The sequence below is a fragment of the Caloenas nicobarica genome, chromosome Z (assembly GCF_036013445.1).
Source record: "Caloenas nicobarica isolate bCalNic1 chromosome Z, bCalNic1.hap1, whole genome shotgun sequence".
Classification (NCBI taxonomy): domain Eukaryota; kingdom Metazoa; phylum Chordata; class Aves; order Columbiformes; family Columbidae; genus Caloenas; species Caloenas nicobarica.
In genome coordinates, this window is record NC_088284.1 from 81984074 (window position 1) to 81998029 (window position 13956).

At 40.3% G+C, this 13956-nt stretch overlaps 1 protein-coding gene across 1 annotated transcript in view; it reads left to right on the forward strand.

Moving 5' to 3' along the window:
• ADGRV1 (adhesion G protein-coupled receptor V1) overlaps positions 1 to 13038 on the forward strand; it is a 288101-nt gene extending 275063 nt beyond the window's left edge. The window contains exons 90-92 of the mRNA XM_065656969.1: positions 1105 to 1296; positions 2955 to 3132; positions 12866 to 13038. Of these exons, the coding sequence (XP_065513041.1) occupies positions 1105 to 1296; positions 2955 to 3132; positions 12866 to 12984 (489 nt within the window). The 3' untranslated portion in view covers positions 12985 to 13038. The remainder of the gene's footprint in view (positions 1 to 1104; positions 1297 to 2954; positions 3133 to 12865) is intronic.
• The last annotated feature ends 918 nt before the right edge of the window (positions 13039 to 13956 follow it).

Consider the following 13956-nt stretch of genomic DNA (forward strand, 5'->3'; position numbering starts at 1 on the left):
TTGTGGATCATGAAGTATTGCTGCCTGTCCTATAGGGATGGAAATGAACATACATCTTGGGTATTTGCACTCCCTGTGTATTTTCAAGATTCCTTTCTTTAGGAATTCTCAAATACAATTAGATGAAACTCCTTACTGTTTATAATCACAGTTAGTACTTTCATGCCAATGGGTACCTTTCCAATAAATTGTTCTGCTTAGTGCAATTTGTTTCAGGGGTCTAGAAGACAATGTGAAGTACAAAAAAACCAATTCAAATGTAATTGTATTGCAGCGATTGGGAAGAATTCAGAAGTCTTCTTTCTGTACTCTTTTCATTAACCCCCTGTTTAGTAATTGTTGATCTGGTTGATTATCAGTTGAAATGAATTCTTTTCTCTTGGTATTAGTGCAACTTAAAAATTAGAGAAAGTCAGATTTCATAATCAGAAGTTCAATTACTGGATTTCTTTGCAAAAAAAAAGGGCATGGTTATAATACTTTTCTTGACTAAGTCTAAAGGTCAGAATTAGCAAGTTTTAAAGAAGAACTGCAGAGGCATACAGCAGGGGCTTTGTACTAATCACAAGTGAAAGACAGTGCTGAATTTGTGGATATCGTAGAGAATCTAATTTACAGTTACAACTTGGTAGCTGTGATGGCAACAGTGCAGTTCACACAAGATGGAAATTGGGGCAAGAATGCAAAGAGCCAGCAGGTCAGTAAGGAAATAAAGAATTGTGGCTAGGGGCCAGCAGCCAAATCCTATTGTGAGGGCGGCGCTTAACCACATTTTCACTATTATGACAACTGTGAAACTCGAGTTGGTTTTGTTATTGTTGGGATCTTGGCTTTGCTTTGCAACCATGTGGGTTCAACCAAATAATAATTTTCAATAACTCTTTTGGGTTGGGTTTTGTGCATTTGTGTGTTTAGCTGCAGGTCTCAGGATATGAACTTTCTTATAACTTCCAGGTCTCTGATGGTCAGCAACATCATCTCTTGTTCTCCATAGAAACTCGCTGCAGCCCTTTGAGGCATGAACTGCTGGTGAAGGGAAGGCATCACGCAGGACCTCGCCATGACCACCTTCAAACTCTGATCTACACTTTTCCTCTGTTTCAGGGTCTTTATGTCTTTGTGGTGTATTTCATCCTGCACAACCAACTTTGCTGCCCTGTGAAAGCAAGTTATACTGTAGACATGAATGGGCACGCAGCTCCGGGATCGGCTTTCTTCACGCATGGCAGTGGTCTGCCGGCTGCAGGTGGAGAGATCAGCAAGTCCACTCAGAACCTCATCAGCGCTATGGAAGAGGTATCAGTGACTCTATAGTCATTACCTTTTGTGTTGAAAGTGTACCTGGAGATTTAAGCGGCAGTACTAAGTGTAATACACAGGAATTATTATCATTATCATTATCATTATGTTTTGGAGAGGGGGAGATTTTTTTTTCCATACAAATTTTTATCTTTAGCCATTCTAGGAACTTACAATTCCTTGGCAACGTTGCATCTAGAGAATTTCCTCCTTTCTACTTGAGCCTTCAGTTTGTTATACAGGCTGGCTAAAGTGCTGCCAAAACTAGGTAACGAGAAATCAAAATATCAAGTTAATTCAGCTTACTATAGGTCTTAGATGAGTTCTAAGTTTTCAGATTTCCAAAGTCACGCCATGCAAAATTTCTAGAAGTTTTGATAGAATAGAATAAAAGTAGAATAAATTTGGAATGGAAAAATGATAAAAGGAAGAAGGAGAGGAGGGGAGGGGAAGGGAAGGGAGGGAAGGAGATGTTTTGAGGGAGATTGTTTTCAGTCTCTTTGTTGCTTGAACTGGAATGCTGCTTGTATCACTTTTCACTGCCTGTAGTAAACCAAGGTGACTTTTGCTGCTATGTACATGTTGATAGAGCTAGTTGAAAATTTTCCAGTTAAACAGATTTTTTTCCAGGAAAAACACTGATTTAATGAAATTGAAATATTTCAAGGGAACCTGCCAGTTCTAGTAGTAACTTTTGTGGAAACCAAGCTGCTCACCTGGCAGGTTTATCTGTATTTTAAAGCTCCTCAGCTTCCTCCTGACAAACCACTAAATGTATTCAACTTCTTAGCACCTCACTTAAGATTGTGCCTGACTCCCCAGTGTAGTGGACAGCATAGCGTCTCGGCATTACATGGCAAGTTTTCGTGTTCCTGAGCTCCTAAACAGTGGATGAGCAATAAAACAAGAAAATATATTTTAACTATTCTAAAATATATCTTTTTTTAGAGTTCAGTATTTTGGCTTTTCATCCCATTTAAGGAGGAGGTAGATTTTCAAAACCACCTCTTTTCTTATGAACTGAAATTCCAATTTTTTGTGCTGCTTCACCTTGAACTGAAGTGTGGCACTCCAGCTCAAGGTGGAGCTGCACAAAAAATAAACTATCACAAAGTTGATATCAAAACTATAGGGCTGTATATCACCACCAGTACCTTCAAAGACGGGCAAATTACTTTAAAATATTCTATTGGTAAACATGGGAAGCAGCAGGTTGCCAACTGTAGATGATATAATGCAAAATAATGATGATTAGTGGCTACAGAAAGGAGAAGCAGGGTCCAGCAGAGGAAGAGGCAGTGGTAAGAGAGGAGTGAACTGAACCTTTCAGTACCTTAATTTAAAATCATCAGCAACAGGGGACAGTGTTCAGAAATAGCAATATTTTTTCAACTTTTTGAGATGGCTAGGAGAAGCATCAAAACCACAAGACTCACTTACTTGTAACCGAGTTTTATATATTTATATACATATATGTATATATGCAGGGGGGTTTATTTTTATTTTTTTAACAGGCTACCTAGTTCACTATAGAAGTGACAGAATAGCTGGTTGCAAAATCCCTTGGTCTTGAGTTGGACTCTGGTCATGGTTTCTAGTTTCTGTACTATAGTTTTGATACTTACTGCATTTCTGCATCTCCTTAAATTTCGCAGGTGCCTGCAGACTGGGAGCGGGCATCCCTGCAGCCTGCCAGTCAAGCTAGTGCTGCCTTTAAGCAGAGCCCACAAAACGGCAATGTTTTCCACCCTTCTGGAGGATTTAGTACCGGCTCATTGGTTGCTGATGAGGAATCACAGGAGTTTGATGATCTAATATTTGCTTTAAAGACTGGTGAGTGACTCTTTGCCTTGTTCCTCAAAGGTTATGTTGTTCTTCGCCCTAAAAATGTCACCATTCCATGAGATCAAATTAATGAGATCCATTCGTATAATCTGATTGCCAGTGAAAATCCGAAGTAAAATTTTTTTGGCCTGGACTGCTGTTCCATAAAAATTATTGTGCAGGCTCTCTAAAATAACAGAAGGAGTCTGAAAAAATATGTTTTGATTCATGATGATAAGCAGACCTACAGAAAGTAGCAACAGATTGAAGGCTCTGACATTTTTTCACAAGTGCTTACATGGCTCACTTGTTGCCTCTAAACATGGGCTGCTTTGTCTTCTTTTTAAATTGATATATATTGAGTATATACAATGACTATATATATATATATATATATATCTGTGAGAAACAGCAGAACTTCATAAATATTGATTCTCCCACTAAGTGTAAGGCAAAATATTTATATAAAATACATTTGGAACTGAAAAATGTTGTATTCTGGAAAGATAACCTAGATAGACGTCTGCCCAAACACAAAAGCCAGCTGTGAGGAGATCACTGTGCTACTGGAGGACAGAAGCAGGTGAGGCCACTCTAGGTGTCCACACTCAAACTAAATCATAGAATCATTTCAGTTAGAAGAGACCCTCAAGATCAAGTCCAACCATAACCTAACTCTATCACTAAACCATGTCCCTAAGAACCTCAGCTGTGGCATCTTTTAAACCTCTCCAGGGATGGTGACTCCACCACTTCCCTGGGCAGCCTGTTCCAATGCCCAACAGCCCTTTCCAGGAAGAAATTTCTCCTGATATCCAATCTAAACCTTTCCTGGTGCAACTTGAGGCCGTTTCCTCTTATCCTATCACTTGCTACTTGGGAGAAGAGACCAACACCTTCCATGCTCCAACCTCCTTTCAGGCAGTTGCAGAGAGTGATAAGGTCTCGCCTCAGCCTTCTATTCTCCAGGCTGAACTACACCTGCAAAACAAAACACTTGTTTATCAGATTCTCTTCAATAGCCTTAGAGTTCAAGTCTTCCAAATCACAGGCTTTGCCCTCAGTTATGTGTTGCTTTTCTGCCTTCTCACCCACACCACCAATGAAACTTCAGGTTGTTCAAATGATGATGTAGATAGTCAGAGGTGGCCGCAGGTGGAAGAAATTATGTGAAATCTGATTCAAAGATAGGTCAGCATGGGAATGCCTGAGAAGTCAACCACAAAGGCAAAGGAGCATCAGCTGGTAAGACCTGGCAGATACTAAGCCAAGCCCATCTCCTGTAGGCACCAGATGAAATATAAAGGGAGCAGCTTGGTAGCAGGTCACCTGAATGATCTCTGGAGATACTATGAAGCCTTGCAAGAGACAACAGAGAGATACTGGTGACATTAGCAAGTTAAGTGCTCTGGAACCTGTCATTTCAGGAGTTTGTTCTCTTTGGTGACACCAAGGAAAAAAGTCAAACTGGTTGAAAGATGCTGCTGATGAAGGGGTAGTTTTATTCAGTATATTCATAATACTTTATCTCCTAAGCCAATTTCTATTGCAGAAAACTCTTCTAATTATGAAGATAAATGGATGATTAATAACTGGCCTAGTGCTAAGAAATACTAATTTTTGTTAAGACCATCACAAAATCTGTGCTATTCATTTTCCTGGACATTTTGCAGACTGCTTCTACTTTATTATGCAGTTAAAGATTTTAGGCAAGACTTTCAAATGTAGAGGCATAAGCTAATAGTTGCAAACCTTTTTTCAAAGTACCTAAGAATGTAGCTTTTACTTTTTTACTGTGTTCTGAACATTTTGAAGGAAACCAGGTAATTCATAGATTGCTAATAAGATGTGAAGCCATTCACATCTAACACTCCCACCATCGCTTACAGCGTTTACTGCTTTAGCAGCTCAGATGACATCACTTGGCCTATTTTCTGCAGCAAACTCTACACACTGCAGAAGTCTGATTCTTAAATCATGGAGAACAATCTAGGCAACAGCAGTAGTCAAAACTCATGGTTAATATAATTTGCCATAACTTCAGCATTTAATGATTTTTTAATAAATCTTCAAGCCCCATCCATAGTTAATGTTTTCAGTCCTTCCAAAGGAAGTAGGTCTAGAACAAGCTTTTTATTATGTCACCTAAATTTTATTATTGCCTTCTTTAATATTTTATTATCATTTGTTCTTATGAGCCTTTGTATTTATGTGATTTGAAGCAGAGACCTCAAGCCACAGTTGAAGAAAAAATGTTTTTGCTTTCGCCACTGGTTCAAGTAGTACCTCACCATTTCACCCCAGTGCTTATTGATGTGTCAAAACTGTGTCCCCAGCAATATTGCAAAGGCAAAAAAAAAAAGATTGTTTCTAAGCCAAACCAGTTGTCCCATCTGGTTTCAGCCCCACCTCCATTTGAACAAACCAAACTGATGAGGCAGTGTTGAGGTTAGAGTAGCTTTAACCATCAAAGTAAATGTTTATCAGCTACTGCCTTAGATACAAGCTATAGCTCAACACATACTCTAGAACAAAAACCATGATATTTTCTCTAACTACGAATCATATCTGTTTTATTATTCTAATCCAGACCTGCTCTCCAGTCCAGCTCACTGACCAAGTAGTCGAGGTGCTCCTGATGGCATGAGGGAGGGAACTGTGAAGCAATAAAAAGGGAGATGAGGTGGTGGAAAGTGGGATTTATTTTCTGTTTGGCAGGACAGGTTTATGCTGCTAAAGCGCTCACTGAGCTGTGGTCTGATGGTAATTTTGAATCATAGAATCATTTTGGTTGGAAGAGACCCTCAAGATCATTGAGTCCAACCATAACTGGTGCTAACCCATGTCCCTAAGAGCTTCATCTAAAAGTCTTTTAAACCCCTCCAGGGATGGTGACTACACCACTTCCCTGGGCAGCCTGTTCTACTGCTTCACAACCCTCTCTGTGAAGAGTTTTTTCCTAATATCCTAATATTTTTTGGCACGGTTAAGCTAGCAGGCACTGAAAAGAGCTGGTCTCTTGCTCACTCCTGGCAGCACATTTCTTCTTCCTCCCTTGCATCGTTGCTTGTACTCACATGAAACCACAACAACTCAAGTAAGAAACTTCTCTCCACACCAGTTTGATGCCCTTCGAGCACCGGTCCTGGCTCCAAGGAAGCCGTTGGACATCAGCAACTAGAAGACCAGCGCCTCTTCTCTAAACAGGCTAAAATGCATGGGCAGCTGAGACGCCTTTTTTCTGCCTTGCTCTTGTCTGTCACTTGCTGTAAGCACTGCTTCTCAAAGCTTTTTAGACCAGCTTTTATCTCAGTAGGCTGAGAATTCCTCTTCTCGAGCCCCTAGGAGAGCAGGGAAAAGATGCTTTGCACCACATTAGCTGTTTTTATCACTCCCCAAATGAGAAGTGTGTCTTTTAGGTATAGATAAGCTGAAATAGAGATGTCCATTATCTATTCCCTAAAGCTGTCAATCTGTAACCAAACTCAGCCTCAGCTGTGCTAAAATATTAGCTCCCACTCTGAAGGCTGGCTGAGGATCAGCACTGATTAGCAGAGGAATATGCAAAAAAAGCCTTTATGCCTCTTTGCACTTCATCCATCCTTTCTGCTTATGTGGTTTGGAGCTGTCTGGAGGTTGCTTTAATTTATGCCCACTGTCTGTAGCTGTGAGGTTTAATCTGGCAGCCAGGATCAGTGAGAATGAGGGTATAATCGCAGCAAAGCTAAAATCTCATTCCTGTCCTCCTGCCCCACTCTTGCACTGCAGCTGTAGAAATGAAGAATGACTGATGCAGGTTAAAAAAAAAAAATGAAACAAATCCCCACAGCACAACTTCATTCTTGAACTTGCAGTGGTTTAGTAATTCGCAGTTTGCAGTGCAGCTCCACAAATAGATGCATTGGCACACTTGGCCTTGTTGCCAAAGAAATGTGTTTTAGAACTATGCACTTAGCCCTTGGTTCCATAATCATTAATACTGGGCCTAATTACAGATTAACCTGAAGTATGGACTGGGTCAGATGAAGGCATACAACTATATTTTTAGCAAATCAGGTGGACAACAGTGCACTGTTTCTTAGCCAGCTTTCATGCTAGCTTTATGCAAGCTTTGCATCGCGTGGCTGTAGAATTTTTTGTTCAATGCAAGAAATCCAAAAGCTGGACTTCTTACGTTGTAAAGCCATGGCCCCTGAATGCCTTAGCAATAAATTAGTCCTATCCATCAAATATGTTCGTGTCCGTACAGGAATATATGGTTAGGATTCACTATGCTCACTATATCACTATATAGCCTTTTATGAAGACAGAACGAGGTGGATAAATGATGGCAGAGCAGTGGATGTGGTCTACCTTGACTTCGGTAAAGCATTTGACACAGTCTCCCACAGCATCCTCATGGCTAAACTGAGGAAGTGTGGACTGTACGATCGGGTAGTGAGGTGGACTGAGAACTGGCTGAAGGAAAGAAGCCAGAGAGTTGTGGTCAATGGGGTAGAGTCCAGTTGGAGGGCTGTATCTAGTGGAGTGCCTCAAGGATCGGTACTGGGACCAATACTATTCAATATATTCATCAATGACTCGGATGAGGGAATTGAGTGTACTATCAGCAAGTTTGCTGATGACACCAAGCTGGGAGGAGTGGCTGACATGCCAGAAGGCTGTGCTGCCATCCAGAGACCTGGATAGGCTGGAGAGTTGGACAGGGAAAAATTTAATGAAATGTAACAAAGGAAAGTGCAGAGTCTTGCATCTGGGCAGGAACAACCCTGGGTTCCAGTATAAGTTGGGGAACGACCTGTTGAAGAGCAGTGCAGGGGAAAGGGACCTGAGGGTCATGGGGACAGCAGGATGACCATGAGCCAGCACTGGGCCCTTGTGGCCAGGAAGGCCAATGGTACCTGGGGTGTATTAGAAGGGGGGTGGTTAGTAGGTCAGAGAGGTTCTCCTGCCCCTCTACTCTGCCCTGGTGAGACCTCATCTGGAATATTGTGTCCAGTTCTGGGCCCCTCAGTTCCAGAAGGACAGGGAACTGCTGGAGAGAGTCCAGCGCAGCCACGAAGATGCTGAAGGGAGTGGAGCATCTCCCGTGTGAGGAAAGGCTGAGGGAGCTGGGGCTCTTGAACCTGGAGAAGAGGAGACTGAGGGGTGACCTCATTCATGGTTATCAATATGGAAAGGGTGAGTGTCACGAGGATGGAGCCAGGCGGCTCCTCTCGGTGACAACCAATGATAAGACAAGGGGTAATGGGTTCAAGCTGGAACACAGGAGTTTCCACTTAAATATGAGAAGAAACTTTTCTCAATGAGGATAACAGAACACTGGACCAGGCTGCCGAGGGAGGTTGTGGAGTCTCCTTCTCTGCAGACATTCAAACCCGCCTGGACACCTTCCTGAGTAACCTCATCTGGGTGTTCCTGCTCCGGTGTGGGGATTGGACTGGATGAGCTTTTGAGGTCCCTTCCAATCCCTGACATTCTGTGATTCTGTGAAATAATAGAAGAAAAAAGAGAATGTAACTGCATTTCCTGCCTATTGATATGTGCTAAACCCTTTTTTAAAAACATTTTTAATGTTTATGAATTTGGTTTAAATTATGTATTTTATTATGTTTAATTCATGGCTTTTATAATGAATCAAAGCATAAGCTACTGATCTCTGAGTTTCCATCCATATTCCCATCTCCTACATATGCTCTTGTCCTGCCCTTTCTGTGATGCAGAAAACCAAACCAATTCATTGCTTTGGGTGAGATGTGAATTTAAAAAACAACAAAGCCTTTGAAAGAGGCCCAAATGCCTCCAGTGACGGCTGGTGACCCACCGCTGTAGAATTTGTTTGCAAAGATTTTTATGGGTTAGAGCAGAGAATACCAGTCTAGCACATGGTACTTTCTAAATATATATCAGACGGTATCAATGGAGGATATTGCTACATCCACATTTCAGTGTGCTTTTGGCTCTTAGTAGAGCCATATATGATAAAATCCTCAATAAATATTCTACACGGGTAATACCTGGAAAAAAAAATCTACTGTATACGTTAAAAAGCCCACACAAATGCAGCTATTACAATAATGATGCTATACAAACCAACTCCTAATTTTCAATCTAATACAGCTAGGTTTCCGAAGTCAGCACTTGTTAAACCTTGGTGTTGCCGCTGTAGGTGCCTGGTTTAAGAATTAAGCATATCATGTTGGGCATCCTGAACTAGAAGAAACATTTGAAATCTCAGATTCCGAAAGGTGCTCAGTGCAACATCCTGGAGATGTCACAAGGCAGATAAATTGTAGATGGTGGCAGAGTGCCAGATTCATGCCCTGCCTTATCAGCCTACATAATTTCTGCTTTAAAGGGCTCACTACACAGGAAAAAAGGAAGGAAGGGTAGCTAGATTGCATGTTTATTCAACCTCTCATTTGTGATTGCTCACAAATATGCAACCGGTTGTCTTTTGAACATGACTGCATAATATCCAGGCAGCATTTTCAGTCCAATCTGAACTTTGTAGAAGTCCAGTTGTCTGTTGGTGTAATTTCCCTAAAGTTAAAACCCTAAAAGAAGAATTAAAGTTGGTTTGTGCAGCTTATTCATATCTATCTAATACGACTTACACATACAACGTAAATCATGAATGATTCAGAAGGCAAGATGGAAGCGCTTACAGTATAAAAATTCCTGCCAAAGATATGAGTACAGCAATTACAAAACAAACTCCGTTGTTCTAGTGAAATTTGGAGACATATCTGAATAAGTAGGTGGTGGGTGCTCAAGAGCACGTAGGAACATCGAGACAAAACCCGTCACCAGTAGATGTCACTGGAGGGATCTTGCTGGGCTTGCAGAGCCAGCTGTGAATTCTCAGTTTCTAGCTAGTCCTCGGATGCAAAAAGAAAGGAAGAAAGGACTCATTTTCCTGCATCTTTTCCTTAAAACAGTTGCCTCACAAGTTGGGGAAAGTCATACTACCGGCTACGTACCCACAATCCAACTCTAGCATCTCTAGGCAGGGGTGCATGCTTTTTTGGATCTAATCGTGTTTAAATTCTGCTCTAATCTGAGAACAAGCTGGACCTATGAACTCTGTGAAACTTCATTGTGTAAACAGACGTACCCTCCCCAGTCTGCAGAGTGTTTGGTAAGCTGGTATCCTGGTTACATTTCAGCTCTCATTCCTAAAAAGGATCCGCTCTCAAATAGTTTGTCTTTGCATCATCAGCAGAACAAGGCCCTTGTAAACCCAAAGTAGCCTACTTCAGTCTCTGGTTTAACAAGTTCCTGATAAGAACCTCCATAACAACAACAACAACAAAAATCTTCTCTTACTTTGCACAAAGCATGCATGTATATGACACTTAAAAATATACATATAGTGTAATACGATATTAGACCAGTATCTGATCTTTTTATAGTGACCAGCACAAGATTCTTTAAGAAACTTCATTCTGAATAATTGCAGTATAGCCACCAGGAAGATAAGTATTTTTCTAACCCCCACGGTAAGTGTTCACCTTAAAATCTGAACCCAGGTTGATCACATATATTATTTGAAATATTTTCCATACTTTATTTTTTCCCATTTTGAAATTTGTACCTTTTTCAGACTAAATAAATGTTTTGAGTAAATTCCAATGTTGATGGTACATAAGCAGTGTTGTTTTGTTTCGCCATTCAAAGCATTTTATTTACCTCAAGGTTATTACCTTGTTCTTCTGTCCCCAAATGGTAAATACAGGAGTTTGATTTATCTTCTCTATTACACTCATGTTTCCTTTCTAAAACAAACAGTTTTAGAGAAGATAAGGGGAAAAAAAAAAAAAAAGAAACACCACCACAAAACCAAATAATTTGCTTAGGCAATTGCTGTTTTTTCTCAGGACTTTCAAGCAGCTTTTAGTTATTAGGACCATGATTCAATGAAAAGCTTAAATATGCCTGTAAATTTAAATCAGTAAGTACAGCTTAATCATCTTCAGTGCCCTTATAAATAAGGATTTTAATGATTCAGAGCCTGATCTTCTTGTCTGTATTATTGTGTCTCTGTACATTGATGGATTTTTTACTCTTGCTATACTCTGACAATAATTCCTGGTCTCTCAAGAGCTTGGGTCAGAGAGACCCAAGAACAGGACTCACGCAGTAGATGCCAATGAAGGCATGTTCACTCCACAACCCAGACACCAAAACCGGCTGTAAGGAGGATTGCGGTGCAGAAATACCCATTTTTCACCTGGATGCAGTAGGGCTGGGTTCACGCAGTGCTGCACCTGAGTTTGGCCCCTACCAGGACTTTTTCCAGACCTCTGCAGGAAAGTCTACCTAGACCTGCAGGTTCTTCTGCCCAGGTTCTCTGACCAAAGCTCCATTTTCAAAATTGCAGCCTGAATTCCCACAGAAAAGGAGCATCTCACTGCTGCCCCATTTTCCATACTTCTTTTCTACTTGGTTTTGTAAAAGTGGAACAACATGGGGCATAGAATTATGAGGTAACTCAAAAAAAAAGTAAGCTACCCTTATATTGTCTTTTGCTGAACAAGCCAAAGCCTGGAATATCAGCGGAGGCAGAAATAAGAGATAGATACAGATAGATACTCCTGAAAATATTTTTTTAGTGTGAAAATGCAAATCAATGCCTCTCCCAGCATAACCTTTTTGGTGCTTTTTTGAGCCAAATGTCATTCTTTTGCAACTCCCTTGAACTGCAACTGGTTACAGACCTGCTTCTGCCCAAAATGAACAACTTCCCTAAATTATTTGTAAGTGACATCACTATAAGACCATGCATTAAATTAGTCTGTCTTGAAGTCACCATGTCTAATCACACTGATGTGCGATTGTGAACAAATATAAAGCCTAGACATGCTAAACTCTACTAAGACCCATGAATCTTTTAGGATTCATTCTACAAGTCAAAGAGAGGTGCAAAAAATGCACAGAAGTTTACAGTTAGAACTGATATTCTGTGAAGAAGTGAAGTGGTCTGAAAAAAATACACATTTCATAAAAACTAGTGCAGGATTGTGTATCTTCACATTAATCGACTCAAACCTCCCCCCCATAAAAAAACCCAAACCCCCCAAAAACAAGGAAGCAACAAGCTAGCAGAGCTTCTGTGACAAAAGGATGGAGAAGCTGTCCTCCTGAGGTCTCTTCCAGACGTGTTTTGGAAGTTTCCATGGGCCAAAGTCTACTGTTCTCTCACAGCAGAAGAAAAACACAATACACCAACTTGTGCCAAATGTGGGTTTAAAGAATATTTAGTCAGCGTCTTTTCTCATGTTGAAATTACAATCCCATTAAAACAGCTGGAATTATAGTTTAACATGGAAATTGTATCATTAAAAAACAGTTCTTCATGAAAAAGTCCTTGGAAATACCAGACTGTAACAGCCAGACCATGAACCCAGCCTAGTCCAGGCCTTGATTTATGCTTTTGTGATTTCAAGGCAACCTCTGAATAGCTATTGTACCATTTACTGAGACAAAAGTGTCTGGCAGTGAAACTATGAAAAAGCATATCTGAATGGTACAAAACTACATCAGATGCTGTTATAATCTGTGGGTTCAGAATGGGAGACTAGAAAGAGGAAACTTTCCACATCATGTGGGATAGGGAAGCATTTCAATAATCACAATAAAGCAGAGCAGGACACGGTATCACCATTTCTTTGTCGGGATTTCATTCCCACTGATTCTTTCCTTTTTTTTTTTTGTTTGTTTGTTTGTTTTGCTGTTTCAGGTGCAGGTCTCAGTGTCAGCGACAATGAATCTTGCCATGGCAGCCAGGACGGTGGCAGCATGGCTAATTCCCAGATCGTAGAGCTTAGAAGAATACCCATAGCAGACACTCACCTCTAACTCCATGGCTTGCTTGGTATTTCGTTGTTGTCTTTTTTTTTTAATTCAAGCCTCAGTATTTTTATATTTGTACTTCCTTTTGCACTAAAACACTATATGAACTTGTGTAGTAGAATGCTGTGAGCTTTACTGGATGTTTAACAAAGAATATTTGCTTGAGATTTTGTATACCAGAAAATAAACTGTAATTTTTTTACAGTGGCTGAGCATCAATAGGTACCATAGCAATCAGCCTAGAATTGTATCTTTTAGCTGGATGACATATTTCACAAACTGTAGCTTTTTAAATTAACCTGTATGTGTATACACTGATTAATAAAAACAATAGAGTCTGTTTGATACAAAAAAGTCTGTTATTTCTAGTCACTGATTATGGAGCTGGAAGATGATTTTGACACCCTATTGGACAGGAAAGCTTTTTAATTACACAGTTGTTCTAAGTTTCCTAAGCTGTACTCTTCTCGCTGGTTTTTGAGTACTCAAATCTATGAACTTTACAAATTCAGATAAAAACAAAGCCTTGAGCAAGAGGGCTTGAAATTTAAGTTGTGACATAATCAAATATGTAATGATCTGAAACAAACAGAGAGAAGGGGAGATGAAGGACAAGAGCAAAACCACTGGCAGCTGCGTTCTGTCGACTGTGTTACCTTGCTGGTTTCATAATATTAAACTCTCGCTTTTCTCACAGTCGGAAATAAGGGGAAATTCCAGAGTTGAATTTTCTGTTTCTCTCTGTGGGTACTACGCAGAAATGCCTATTCTGATTGAAGTGTTCAAGTATTGCATTACAAACAGAGTTAGATCAATAATCTGGGTTATAAAAGAGCAAGAAAGGTTCCTCCCTTGGAAAAAAAAAGTAATAATACAGAGGAAGTATTTCAGAACTGAGAGGGGAAGGCAGGCTGATCTTGGAGGAATCATTAACTCTGCTTCTGCACAGACACTCTGGAAGAAAAACACATGAAAGCA